The following is a 14,990-nucleotide window of genomic DNA, read 5'->3' on the forward strand; positions in this document are numbered from 1 at the left end:
TCTCCAGCTTTGCTCATCCATCATTACTGTCAGAAACAACAGAGCGGTCAGCTCACACAGCAGTCTGAGTAGATCTAAGCATCTCCACCCAGCTGCAAAACAAACACAAATAAACGGCAGTGACAGTTTCTACCAAACCTGCCTGTAGGAGAACCTGCAAACACTGGTTTCAGTAAGACAACACAACAATACAGACAGGAACAACTGCTGCAGCTGTCAAGATAAACACACCAGGCTAATTGAATTCTGAAATACTGATGGATGGCATTTTCATGCAACCTTAGCATTCATTCGGCTGCTTCCCCATAAATAAGATACAAAAAGACTTCACGTATTTTCATTCCACAAATACAGAAATGCATGACAACTTTGAGGAGTTGTCTATATAATACCCTCAATCATAACCACTTTAAATCAACTTGTAAGTCTTATTTTCTTTTAATAGTAACAGTGTACATATATATAAATTTGGCAGTGTTATGTGGGTATTATTCAATTTCTGCCCTTCAGCCAGCTGTTTAATTACCCACAATAACAATATGATTCAATAAAAGCAGCTTCTGAAATGTTTTCACATCTAATTATGGAAACAGTTGCACTCATACAGTAAGTTTCTTTAAATCTGACATTACTTAGCACAAAAGGAAAACTGTAAACTACTCTAAAACCACCAAACAGGACAACTCTCTCAGCAGACAGACCTTTCATTACGAATCAGGGTCTTGTCATTTGGTGGTATGGGAAAAGAAGGGTGGAGTTCAGTTGGTGGTGGGTGGCGTGATTGCTGCACATTTCCCCCAGCGGGTTTCCAAGGCAACAAAGAATGCAATAAAATGAAGTTAAGTGATTTCCCGGTTTCCCGGAGAGCCTTTGTTGCATCTGACAGTATTACCACGTGGGATCATCATCGACTCTAACAACTGAGTCCAGAGTCTCTGAAAATTATTGAGTGACTGCACACTTGTTTTAGAACAGGTGAGAGATGAGAGGCTCAGATGTGGCGAAACTGGGGTTTCCCCTCACACAAACAACCTCGCTGCTGGCATTGAGAGTATTTCTTAAAGCTTCTCTTTTAACTGAAGTATATCTGAAAAATAAAGGGATCTATATTGTATTATAGTGCTGGCCTTCGAATTTGGCTAATACCCCCTAAACTGTGAGACGCAAATGTAAAATATTGTTCTTTATTTATATCACTACAACATGCAGGTTGCAATATACAGCTTCTGCTACCAAAGTTTAAATATGTTATTAGTTGTATGAGCTTTTAAAAGACATCATTACACTTCTATAATTCATGTCAGATCCATTCATCCTTCTCCAGTTCAGACTGGAGGTGGCTGGAGCCTATCCCAGCTGCAATGGGTGGTACACTCTGTAGAGGCTCACCTACATGTGAGACCCTTCAATTTAATAAATTAAATCAACAGATATTCAGTGATTACTACAGTAAGTGCATACATATTACTGATGTGCAGTTATATGTATTCTCCATATCTTATGGCATAACTGGGAAACAACCCCTCGGCTGTACTTTTCCAGCTTTCGGCTAAAGTGCCAACAAAGTTTTCGCTAGAGCTCCTTGTTGCCAGGAACAGTAAACCGCACAATCATAGACTCAGCCCATCCTTGTTGGTGCCTCATTGGCAGATTTGTATAAGGATGTATATGACTGTGTGCTCTGCATTTGAGTTACAAGTCAAAACACATTGGTCAAGCAGTACTGCAAATACTGCTAGAGCTGTAACTTCCTCAGATCTTGTCATCTTCTCCGTAAATGAAGTTGTGTCCAAAATGCTTTAAATTAAAAAAAATCAAAACATTTTCCTTCAGATTAAAATTAAAGCTATTGAGATATTGGACCCTCGCGGTTTATATAGTCTCTCAGTCATTAGACATTGGGGACCTGTCAAGTGTGCCTCACGCCCTAAGACAGCTGGGATAGACTCCAGCTCCACATGATCCTGAGCTCGAGAAGCAGTTAATAAAATGGATGGACTGCGAGATGGAGTTTTATAATTCATAACTTTAAAATTTAGCCTTATGAGGGTGTTGACATTAACCTTCAAGTGATTGAGCCATAAATTTGTACATGTGATATTTTACAAATGTAAACATTTCAGAATATCTGTTACAGGTAAATGAATCAGACCAGGCATGATGAGAGCCAGGAGAGCCTGAAAGATTCAAAAATCAAAGAATGTATGAGGAAATGATCTTAAAACAATGTTGTGATTAATTCATCCTGTGCAGTGTGAATGTATCTCCCAACACTGCATGTTATTTAAATCAGGCTCCAACCAGTGCTACAAATGACTTCCGAAAGAAGATAATCAAACTGCAGGCAGAACTTTTACTTACTCTGCTGTGAGAGTGGGAGGCTGCTGGGGTGCACGATATAATTCATCTGTTTTGGTCATGTGACAGCAGTGAATGGAGGCTTGCAGTCTGTGAGGAGGTGGCTGCTGCAGAACACAGTCGGTTTATCACGACTCTGCCCCGAGTTTAAAGTGTGTGTGCGCAGGCGTTTGTGTGTCTGTGTGCTAAGAAAAGCCTCTGCTTTTTGCTCCGCCAAGCATCAAAGTGTTAATAATTGCACTGCATTGCGAATAATATAGTTCACTCTGTCACACACTTCAAAAACCTGCACTCATCAAAGACTGTCACATTAAGACACCACAGCAAGGATTATTTTTGGATGCAAGTGCAGAACTCTTGCTGTTTTGTTTTTTTATATTTTGGTCAAAACAAACAAGAAAATAAATGAATGGATATTGCAGCCTAATGTTGATTTACAGCAGAAAGGGAAGGAAGTGGCTCATTTCATCCTTTAAAATAATGAAAATGAATCACAGCCTTTGGCTAAAACAAGTGATCATTTCTATCAACACAGCCTGAAACCTCAACTTCTACTTACTTTGATGTGGGAAAAACCTTTTTGTCTTTAAAAGTGAAAAACAGATAAAAATATTACAAGGCAAGTCTCAAAATGGTAAATGCACTGGTTCTTTTATAGTTTATTTCTGCTATAACTGAGGACTCAAACTGGCGTATAAAACAAAATGCCAACTCTTTTATTCATGTCTCATTCACCCATTTACAAACACATTGATACAGCAACATTTTCTATACCTAAGTGCTTTCTATCTAACATTTATACTCCAATGAATGCAGTGGGAGCAACTCAGGGTTCAGTATCTTGCTCAACGATACTTAAGTATACTGAAGCAGGCAGGGATCGAACCACTAACCTTCCGGTTAGTCGCTGACCTGCTCTAGCTCCTCAAAAGACATCCAACAGCTATAAAAGCGTCTAATGGCAGAATATGTACCTTATGTACAGTTATCAAGTGCTATCAGAGCACATATCAGGCCACATATGTGGTTTACCATGGCAACAGTCGGGTCATAGTGCAAACAGGTTTGTCGCAATAACTGTGTACTGTCGATAATGGTGTTTTTAAGCAAATAAATCACAAAATGTCTCAACAATGTAAATTTAAAAATACAGTAAGTCAAAGAGTAATTGTTTTTTGTATGCTTTTGTACAGTCATGGCCACAGACTCTTGCCAACTTTGGTAAAAAAATCGAACGCTGACTCTGAATGACAGCATTATTGCAATTTCTTTTGAAAGTGAAAAATTAGATTTCATGACAGTGCAAATTTGTCTAAATGTCTAGAGTCTAAATGAAGACTTCACAGGGTATCAAAGTCATTATCCTTTATCTGGTGGGAGGTACGACTGTGATTTCAAATCAGTTTGTCTAAATGTCACATATGGATATGAAGCAAATGTTAACCTCATGGTTGTGCTGAAACCAGAGGATCACCAAAGTCATTCAGATTCATCCTCTGGGAACCATCCAAGTAGTGGATGCAGAGATATTTCACTGGAAAAGTAAACCTTAACCTGCTGATGGCACGAAAGGAAAGTCAGCAAATTATTTAAGTCATTAGGATTAATCCTAGTGGAACCCAAGTCCTAGACTGTGAAGGTAAATATGTTCATATGGGAGATGAAGTTCTGTATTTTCATAACAGAAATTAACCATATATGAGACAAATTTCCACTGCTTAAATTACACATTCTTTTTACCTCTAATTAAAGCCTGTGGCTGAAAGCAAAGAGGTGGTACTTCTACTGATTGTTATCAGCAACAATTCTAGAAAACAGGAAACCAGTAAATTATGACTTAAAGACAAAGTCAACTTTAAAATTTAGCAGCCACGGTGAAACTTCCCTATCAAAGGCTCAATTTGCTTTTCCAGCTTGTGTTGCCCCCCCCGATCAGCCTAACTAATTAATAAAGTGACAGGGATTAATGTGGCCTGTTTGATGACAAACAAGCCTTTAGAAGACCTAATTAAAACTGAACCTGCACCATTCATTACATTTGCTGTGGCCAAACATTGAATGTGTCAAACAGGAATGCTCAATTATTTGCACACACACACACACACACACACACACACACACACACACACACACACACACACACACACACACAAGAAAAAAAGAAAATTAAAAGACTATATTGAAACTTCAGGACAAATAAACCTCTAACTGGTTTTAGACGTCCCAGCTTGAGCTCAAAGGACCTGCAGTAATTCAATACCAGCACTAGGTTTCTCATTTCTCTGGAAACCCTGTCCTGCTGAACAACAGATGAATTTACAAACCAGCGTTGAATTATTTAGCCCAGTGTGGTACAACAGAGCTGACGGGCGGTCAGGTTACCTGCCACCATCGCCAAGAGATCAGCGGGACTCTTCCTTCTGGAAAGTCTCCATGGGATTTGGCCAGTGTTTCATGTGTTTAATGACACACTTTTAGGTGTAATGTCAGTTTGTTCATCAAGAACAGGGTGCAATAACACCAAAAGCAAAAGATATGAAAATGTATTTGCATGAATCAGCGGCGAGTGAAAGATTGAGGAGTTGCAGCTTGAATTTATAAGCAGCTGTTTTACATAAGCCGTCTCTCTTAGCAGAGCCGCGTCTTGTTTTTCCACAGTTACAGATGCAGAATTTGCCTCTTAAAGCCAACCAGAAGAGAATTTCTGTGCCTCTCCAGTCTTGTAAAATTAAAAGAAACTGCTGTAGCTGGTAGGTATGACCCAATAAAAATCTGAAAGTATAATTACATCTCCCTTGAAGAAAAAACAGCTTCTGAAGAGCGCTACACTGACTTTACATTTTAGTGGTTTGCAGTCTAATTAGTTATAGTAGCTCTATGGCCTTTAATTCATCCATCTGCATTTATACCAACCCGGTCCCCGGGGCACCATGACATGTGATAGCAGTTCCCTTCTTTTTAAAGCCAAGTCTACTCTGCACCACTGCACATGTTGCACATGTCCATGAAATGCTTCCTTATGATTCTTATAGACTTGAACCTAGATAGTGCGCTTTTATTTCATTAGTGCCTCAGTAGGAAATTAACGAGTAACTAGCTTAATAAGTAATTCCTTTAGACATTTTCTGTTTCCGCCTTTTCCAGGTCAAGCATTTTCTACTCGTCTCTTTTTTTATGCTTTTGTAAACTGAATATTTTCTGATTTGAGGCCATCAGACAAGGCCATTAGTGGAGAAAACAACCAGCAGATTGATGATGATGATGCCAATTTTCAGAAGCAGGTCTACAGTCTATTTATTCACTCTACGTACTAGCTATCTCAGAATGTGCAGTAAACTTTTTCTGCACAATACTGTGCAAAAGTATTGTCATCTCATTTGTTTATTTTTTGTGTCAAAGGAGCCAGACTTTCTTGTAATATTTTAAAGGGTTCTTAAGCAGCAGTTCTCCAGACTTTCTTCAGTTTTCCTTTGGGTATTAGCTGCTTTTGCACACATTTTTGGTCCAGTTCTTGTAACTGACAATGTTCAAGGGAATGATTTTTGTTTGTTAAGCCACTTAATGCTAAATCATTTGAGCGTTAAAAAGGCACCAGGGATGAACTAGTGTTGTGTCTACATATAACAGACAAATTAGTAAATTTAAGTTGTATGCTTAGGCACTTCACATTACTTGATCTATGAAAAATGCCAAAGAAAACATAGTTTGACAGTCATTAAATAGCATTACTGCACTCACAAGGTGATTTCCAAAGAACTACTATCTTAAAACTTGGTATATTTTGGTACAGTGTGCTTTCCATCTTTCCAAAAATTGAGGAAACAACTATTTACAGCAGCTGAATAATATCTGAAAGTGATGTTCTTAAGAAATAGGACAAAAAAACGGTGACATAAATATATGATATATTACACAAACTTTAAAGATCAGATCTTTAAAGAACATGAAGCTTGGATTACTGCTCAGCCAGCTAAGTGGCAAGTATGGAGAAGTATTTGAGTGAGTCAACATGGTCAGGTGACATTAAGATCAGTTCGGCTAAATCAATTAATTTTCCATGGGTGTTCCTGGAAAAGATTTCCTCCATGTTTAACCAGCAGACTAATGCCTTGCTGTAAAGCCCGTGCCATTTGTTCTACAGGACGTCTAAGCAACAGGAGGCAAACATAGTAAGTAAAGACTGGATCGGGCCGCTAACACTCACTTTTACACTGTTAAGCACCCTGTTAGCCCATTTTTGACATTTTAATCTTGTTCTCAAGTTGCATTCACTGAAATCTGCCCTGGAAGAGAAGCAGCTAAATACTCTCTTATTTAACTCTAGCACTGATGAGTTCTCATCCTACCGCAGCGGTTGAGTTTGGAAACCACCACCACCACCTCCACCACCTTCCTCCAGTGGGGCTCGTTCCTCCTGGTCACCTCCTCCTCCTCCACCTGTACCTCCAGATCGGAGGTGGCGCAGCTCATCAGGCTGGAGGGCGCTGTACCAAGCCTGCTGCCCGCTATCGGGAGTCAGCACGGGGCTCTTGTCCTCCTCCTGGCCTTGGACCTGACTTTGCACGGTCTTCACCATGTTCACCGCGTTCACCGGCAGCTGCAGCAGCTTTTGCATGGCGGTCATGTTTTAAACTTCGCCTTGACCTGTGGAACCACAGGTTGGATCACGTGGAGAGAAAAAACAAAGAAAAAAAAAAGCTGCGAGAAGATCAAAGCTTTCCGGTTAATCGGAGGAAATTCTCCTGGAGCTCCTCACACAGTTTTCATGCCACAAAGAGCAGCGTCAGCTACTCTGTTAGAAATCCTCCTTCCCTCTAAGGCTAAGTATGTGGACATTTCCTGCAAGACTGGCACAGCAAGCCTCCTCATAAATGCTCCATCCTGAGGAGAGGTTGCTGCCTATTCCCCATTAAAAATCCAGCGGTAGCTCCAGAGCTCTGTTGTATTTTTTTCTCTCGCTGTCTTCTGTTACTGCTGAGTGAAGCAGCAGACATCAGCTGCTCAGTAAATGGATGCTCGGCAGCGAGGGGCGTGGAGTTTTATCTGCCGTGACGCCTCTCCTTTCGCGACTCCTCCCTGCTGCTCGTGTGGTTCCTGTTGCCGCACCAGTCACTCTCTTCCTCTTTACGCATATGTGTGTGTGTGTGTGTGTGTGTGTGTGTGTGTGTACAATATATTTATATCCCAGCTCACCAACAATGACACAGCCTCTCCCCACCTTTTGCCACGTTATCACTCGCTTCTCCTCGTGTGTGTCATCACTGCTCCAAATCCTCACATTAACAGCTAGAAACTGCACGTCTCCCCTCCACGCTATCACGCCGTCTATCACAGCTTCTTTTATCTGCCCTCACCTGGACTCAACGCCAGCGAGCCTTTGCAGAAATATTTCCTCCCTCCGCTCGCGCATTACGCTTAAAAACCTTCCATCCTATTCATTTTTTATAGCCATCGTTGTGCCTCTTTTTTTCTCTCATCTTACATGACTCAGCTTTCTTGGCAGTGTCGTGATGAGGACATCTCTCTCTCTCTCTCTCGCTATATTTCTATGTGGCTCTAAACAAAAAAAAGAAACTGCCTTGAAGCACAACTGACATAACGCGCTTCCTGTGATCTGCAGTAGCTCAGTGACAATTTGTTGACATTTGCTTAAGACTAATAAGATTTTTATCCATGATGTCATCAGGAGCAAACCCTGGGCTTGCTGCGCCGGCAGCATCTTTACAGTAAACAAAAAAACAAAAACAAATGCAGAAGATTTACAGATATCTGCAATTTGCTGTAGTTTTTTCAGAAAATACATTTGACAGTTTAACACATTTCAAACTCTGATCTCCTGATTCTCAGTTTAAAGCACTCAAAAAAGCCAAAAGCTGAACATCACATTTTTTTCTTTTAAACATCCAAATACAGTTGATTTGTGACAGCAACGACACAGCACTGCTGCTGGCTTTTCTTAACTTAGATTGTCTTTTTTTCTCTGTCTGGTCTTTAGGTGCAGTGCAGTGCTATCACACCCTCTAAATGAAGGAGGATGAGAGCAAAATTATATATGAAGACATAAATTAATAAACTCTCATATAGTCTAAAGTTGGATGATTCATATTCATGCTCTGTGTGGCCACAATGGAGATAAGGCTGGTACCTACATTGTGTTCGAGTTCGATGAAAATATTATTAACAATGTCATTACTATGCTAAATATAAGATTACAGCCAGTAGTCAAGCCTTAAAACCCAAGGAAGCACTGGTCACTACTGGCTATCACTGATATAGCACTTGTGTTGCCTGACAGTCAGTCAATTTAGGAGCTGTTTTTTAACAAATCAAACTGTGGAAAAAGACGCATGCATCCATTTTCATAGCTGCTTATCCAAATTAATTTCAAGGGGAAGAGTGAAGCCATCCCAGTCACTGATTACCTTTCTTTGTTCTGCGGGAGGAAACGGATGAACCATGAGGAAAACTACGTAAGCTCAGAAGGAACATGCAAACTCCACACAGCAATGCTCCAGTCACCAGAAGCCAAGTCAAATCCCAGAAGCCCATTCAGAGCCAGTAGTACAGTATAGTACAGACTAGTAAATGCAAACAATAATATTTAACACTGTTCAGTTTGAACAAAAACTTTAAAGACAACACTTTGTGGATATAAGGTGAGCATATTAACACAACCTGGTTGTGTTTTACAACGTCACATTTTAGGTAACTCACTTTTTTTTCTTTGTGAAGATATCATGTTCATATCTTAGTTTAACTATTTCACTCTTTCTGTCATAAAGATGGCATTTGATGACCTCCACTCAGTATACATCAATGAAAACATGGCTTGACAATAGGGCTGTTCGATATAACGATATATATCGGATGACGATATAAAAACATCTATCGTTTCATTTTACGCTATCATTTGTTTCGTGGTGTCGCAAAATAAACTGTTTACGGCAATATTTTTTCATCGTTTTGATGGACACTGTAGTGGCTATATTAAATTCTTAAAGTTCTCTCTTTCTCTTATATTTTCAATCAAATCCCGCAGTGCCAGACGTGTTCCGCTGCTGAAGCCAGTGCATGTCCAGGCCCGTCTGAAGTTTGCCAGAGAGCACATGGATGATACAGCAGAGGATTGGGAGAATGTCATGTGGTCAGATGAAACCAAAGTAGAACTTTTTGGTATAAACTCAACTCGTCGTGTTTGGAGGAAGAAGAATACTGAGTTGCATCCCAAGAACACCATACCTACTGTGAAGCATGGGGGTGGAAACATCATGCTATGGGGCTGTTTTTCTGCCAAGGGGACAGGACGACTGATCCGTGTTAAGGACAGAATGAATGGGGCCATGTATCGTGAGATTTTGAGCCAAAACCTCCTTCCATCAGTGAGAACTTTGAAGATGAAACGAGGCTGGGTCTTCCAACATGACAATGATCCAAAACACACCGCCCGGGCAACAAAGGAGTGGCTCCGTAAGAAGCATTTGAAAGTCCTGGAGTGGCCTAGCCAGTCTCCAGACCTCAACCCCATAGAAAATCTGTGGCGGGAGTTGAAAGTCCGTGTTGCTCGGCGACAGCCCCAAAACATCACTGCTCTCGAGAAGATCTGCATGGAGGAATGGGCCAAAATACCAGCTACTGTGTGTGCAAACCTGGTAAAGACCTATAGTAAACGTTTGACCTCTGTTATTGCCAACAAAGGTTATGTTACAAAGTATTGAGTTGTATTTTTGTTATTGACCAAATACTTATTTTCCACCCTAATTTACGAATAAATTCTTTACAAATCCTACCATGTGGATTCATGGATTTTTTTTTCACATTCTGTCTCTCACAGTTGAAGTGTACCTCTGGTGCAAATTACTGACCTCTGTCATCATTTTAGGTGGGGGAACTTGCACAATCGGTGGCTGACTAAATACTTTTTTGCCCCACTGTAAGACTTGACTTTCTCTGACTTTACTAGACAGATACAGTGAAGACTGACCAGGAAAGAGAGACATGCAGCAAAGGGCCACAGGTCAGACTTGAACCCAGGCCGGCAGCTCTTAACCATGTAGTATGTGGGCACCTGCACATCCAACTGAGCTAAACTGGCACCCAAAACCTTTGATTTTATTGTTTAAGAACACTGACCTACGATAATAATAAAAAAAAGAAGCCAAGGCCTTTTTCATTAAGTCTTGCAAACAAATAGTCACCTGCATCAGTCTCTGGTCCTTTCAAAGTCATAATTTATTTGTCTTACGTGCTGAAGGACAGTGTACACTTTTAAACGGAAGAAAGCCGATCTTTTCTCTGGATGATAATATACAAAAAGATTGGCACGATCTGAGGACCGAAGCAACGTTTCACATCCAACGTGTCTCCAAGGCAACAACAGTGAAGGTCGTGTTAGTGTGCTTCCACCATTATGTTTGCAGACAAACCGGTTAACCCACCTTCACTGAGCAAATTTTGACTTCTGCACACACACACATCTCTATATCAACAATATCCAGCCTACACTGGAAAAACAGTAAAGAGGGTGGCATTTAATCACAAGTAGTTTTGCACTAATGACTAATGTTTGCCAGACAAACTCGAGACAAAACCTCCTCCTCCTCCTCCACATCCAAAGTCAGTTCAGAGCCTGAAATTCTGCCATCTATAGACACATGGCTCCCTCTGCTGGTGAATTATGGTGACGCTGAAGGCATTAGAAACTGAGCGGGGAATGTTCTTGCTTCACCCACACAGTCTTCTTATGCTTACTGCCCTTTCCATTGGAGCAACAAGTCGCCAGTCAGGGTTAACACAGATACAATATCCTCATTTCTTGTATCGTATCTTGTATCCTCAGTTCCTCTCCTTGTGCCTCTGTCCCTTTTCACCAAAGATGTGAGTAGAGGAGAAGCAGAAGAGACACGAGGAGAGAGAAACCAAGGTAACAGGGATTTAATAAATGAGACATCCTTTGCGTTGGAGCCTCATTTTAAAAGCATTGCAGAGTTTGATGCGTGGCACAACCGCATCATGAATTGTTTTATTTAAAACCCGACTACTGTTGCCGTTCACGCTATCAGATTTAATAGTGCATGTTGGAGTTTTTTATATTTAGGACCCACATGGCACAATGTGAAAGATTTACCTTTTCTAATCCAACACAGAAGCAGTTTGATCAGCTTAAATAATGGAAACATTGAAAACAAGTTATTCAATGAGTCTTCCTCTTGCAGTGGTTTGTACATTGCAGCTAGGGGTTACGACTCATGTACATGCTGCAGGTACGCTTGCCCACCCTCGATTATAGCTCCTGCAGCAAGCTTCCTCTTTCTTCTCGCCTCCAGATGCATTTTACAGATTGATAGACCCTTTAGCATGCCATACTGAGATTGATATCTCGTTCACAGGCAAAGGGACAGAGGAGGTATACGTTAGTGAAATTAGCAATGCCAATTCATTCACACTGACATTCATACTCACATCCAATTTAGGATCCAAGTGACCTAGTCTAAGCTAACATGTCTGTCTTGGATCTGTGGGAGGAAGCCAGGGGGAACCCACAGAGGCACCTGGATAAAATACAAACTCCACACAGGAAGGCCCCAGCTGGCCAGTGAATTTGAGTCCAGGATGTCTTTGCTGTGACACAACAGTGCTAACCACTGCACTAATGTGTCACCTTTGTGCTCATCATGTCCAAAATGAAAAATACTCTCAGCAGCCAGTGGTACTCTTCAGCCTCCAAGTAGATACACATAGGTATTAATTTCAAAATCCTAGGTGACTTCTTTCTTGAGTTATTGCATTCTCAAGATTCTCAGAAAGCTTGACCTGTGACCTATAACCTTGAGGACAAGTTCACTGAGATGCAAACTTATCTGAGATTTTTAGCAGATACACCTATGTTATCAATTTGAAACTCCTACAGTGTGTCGTTGCTGCCCTGGCAGAATGAGAACAATACCCCATCAGGCTTTCATGGAGGGAAAAGTCGTAAAAAGCAAAAATAAAACTGTAGGAGTGCACGGTGTGTTAAATTGTCATTTCTATTGCACCGTTTAATCCCATCTCATCAGATATTTTTCACGCATGACAATTTGACTTTGCATGCTAGTGAAAAAAATTATTTTGTAAATAATAACTTTCTGAAATTTGTCTGTAGTTAAGCAGTAGTTTCAATAAAAACAAACAAAACAAACAAAGAAAAAAACTATTGTTAAATGACTAAATGCTTTAAGCTATGAGCCTCTATAAGATGTTGTTAGCTGGTATTAGTGAAACTTTCGTTAAAGTGGATCTAACGTTGTTGGACTTGGACACTGGTGAACAAACTCAGAGAGAAAGCTGAGGAGGTAATTTAGCCATTTATATAGCGCTTATCTACTCTCATAGAGTACTCAGAGCACTCTATACAACATGCCACATTCACCCAATCACCTCCATTCATACAAGCACTTTCTTCTATAACCCTCTTTACTTTAGTGCTGTTTAGCTAACATTCACACACATTCACGCTCCGATGGATGCATTGGAGAACAACTGGGGATTAGGATATTTGGCATCACCACCAACCTTCCAATCAGTAACTGACTTGCTCTACCAACTGAGCTACAGCCACCCCCGCAATCAGCTGTGTCGAATCAAAGACACATCTAAAACCTGCAGGACACCGGCCCATGAGACCTGGAGTTCCCCCACCCCTGCTCTAATCTGCTGACAATAAGTAACTGTGATGAATACATTCTTTTTATTTTCAATTAAAAATGTGAAAAAATTACTCACTGTAACTTTAAACACTAACCTTAAATTAAATAAACATGTAGAAGGAGCTGGAGCATGCTGACCAGGAAACAGGTGTATACCATTAAATTAAAAATGGCTTAATTAACAAGTTCATTGTCTAATGTGCAATCACAGACTGCCTCTGTATAGCTGTGTGTACCTCTTTCCCTGTTTGTGTGCCCCAATAAAGGTCAAAGTTTTCCAGATTACCAGTTATTATGCCCTATGTTATTTAAAAACATTTTTAAACACATTTTTCACAGTTGTTCAGGATGCAATATTCCTGAAAAAATGCGACTCAATGTAGTTGCAGTCAGGACTGATGACTGATGATTATTTAGCTGGTTTTGCTTTGTTTGTGATGACCTCATGATGTTTTATTTTCATGTAATGTGGAACTTCCTTCCGGTCCGGGCTTGTGTGCCGCCACCAGGCTGAGCTGCTGCCGCTGTCCAGCAGGGGTGGTGCTGAAACCTTGGAGCTCAGGCCTCGTATCCCCCCTGTGACAGGCCTTTCGCATCCCACTTCACAAACATGACGTATAAACACCGTAACCTTAAAAGCCTCACACACGTGAGCAAAGAAATGTAATAACAGGAGCGAACAACAAACAGCAGCGAGCCGCACACCGCAGCCTTATAGCGGCCAAATCACAGCCCGAGACTCAGAACTAGAAAACGAAGGCGCTGCTTTCAATCACGGGCCTGTAGCAACAAAGTTCAACATGCTGTCTATTATCTATTGACGTTACAGCATACTTTATGTACGTGTTAGCGGACATAAGGCTGCCCCTCCCCCACCATAAGCTGGCCCATAACACCCCTCCCCACAATATGACAAACAGAAACAGTAACAGGCAGCACCGAGGCAGGTAGCTCGTACCTTTTGTAGTCGGAGGAGAAAATCCCTCCGCTCGCCGGATCGTGACCGTACTCCGGCTCCCCCACGCTGGACGAGCCGCCCTTCTCATCGTTAAAAGCGGAGCTGGCAGACATAGCCGTGTCTTTCAGTGTGTTTGTGTTTTTGTTCTTGTCGCTCTCAAAGAGCAGCAGCGACGGCGATTCAGTGCAGAAGGCAGCGGGATACACGGCTCTTAAAGGCGCATACACACCGCCGTTATCTGGGGGGCGGGGGGGCGGGGGGGTGTTATGAGGTCACGTGACTTTTCTGGATCCCCCCGGATATATATATATATATATATATATATATATATATATATATATATATATATATATATATATATATATGCCTGTTATATAAAAATGTATGAAAGAAAAAAAAATATACACACACACACATATATATATATATATATATATATATATATATATATATATATATATATATATGTGTGTATATTTTTTTTTCTTTCATACATTTTTATATAACAGGCAGTTGAAAATTTGTATTATCTCAACTATTAACTCTAGAAACCTGTTATTATCAAAACACACACACACAACTTCTTATGTGGTAGAGTATAGTAGATAGTCTTTCACCGGCCCCGTTCTCCCCTACACTGCTAAAACTAGTGGTCTCTCTCACACTCAGGCTGTACTTCCAAAATAAACTGAAATAAATCAAATGGACATAGGCTGGAAAATAAATAAAAAATGATGTGAAACCAATTCAGGAAGAAAACATTGCCATTAACTTTAAAGTTGTTGAAAAGTTCAGTGTCATGACACACAAGTGAATCTGGTTAGTCGCTCACAATCATGGTGGATTTATGACTTCAAAGTTTGACCTGATGGTAGCCTGGCTGTCCCTAACAGTATAGGACCTGCTGCATGGGGCTATTATTGTAGCAAACGCATTTGTGCCTGTGAATCTCAGTCCACATGTGTGTATTTCAATCTGTGTGAGGATTT

At 40.7% G+C, this 14,990-nt stretch overlaps 1 protein-coding gene across 13 annotated transcripts in view; it reads right to left on the minus strand.

Moving 5' to 3' along the window:
* ap3b2 (adaptor related protein complex 3 subunit beta 2) overlaps positions 1-14,238 on the minus strand; it is a 60,015-nt gene extending 45,777 nt beyond the window's left edge. For 4 of the 13 annotated variants that reach the window (XM_086299368.1, XM_086299366.1, XM_086299367.1 and 1 more), the window contains exon 1: positions 14,002-14,238. In XM_086299368.1, coding sequence (XP_086155494.1) covers positions 14,002-14,114 — 113 coding nt within the window. In that variant the 5' untranslated portion in view covers positions 14,115-14,238. Of the gene's footprint in view, positions 1-6,704; positions 7,437-14,001 lie in introns of those variants that run through there. The other 9 variants (XM_086299370.1, XM_086299369.1, XM_086299359.1 and 6 more) reach the window with 5 other exon arrangements.
* Between the last annotated feature and the right edge of the window lie 752 nt (positions 14,239-14,990).

This window comes from Aulonocara sp. 'chitande type north' Nkhata Bay, linkage group LG7 (genome assembly GCF_057382095.1).
Source record: "Aulonocara sp. 'chitande type north' Nkhata Bay isolate Kocher_YH1m ecotype deep benthic linkage group LG7, A_spYH_male_GT1.1, whole genome shotgun sequence".
NCBI lineage: Eukaryota > Metazoa > Chordata > Actinopteri > Cichliformes > Cichlidae > Aulonocara > Aulonocara sp. 'chitande type north' Nkhata Bay.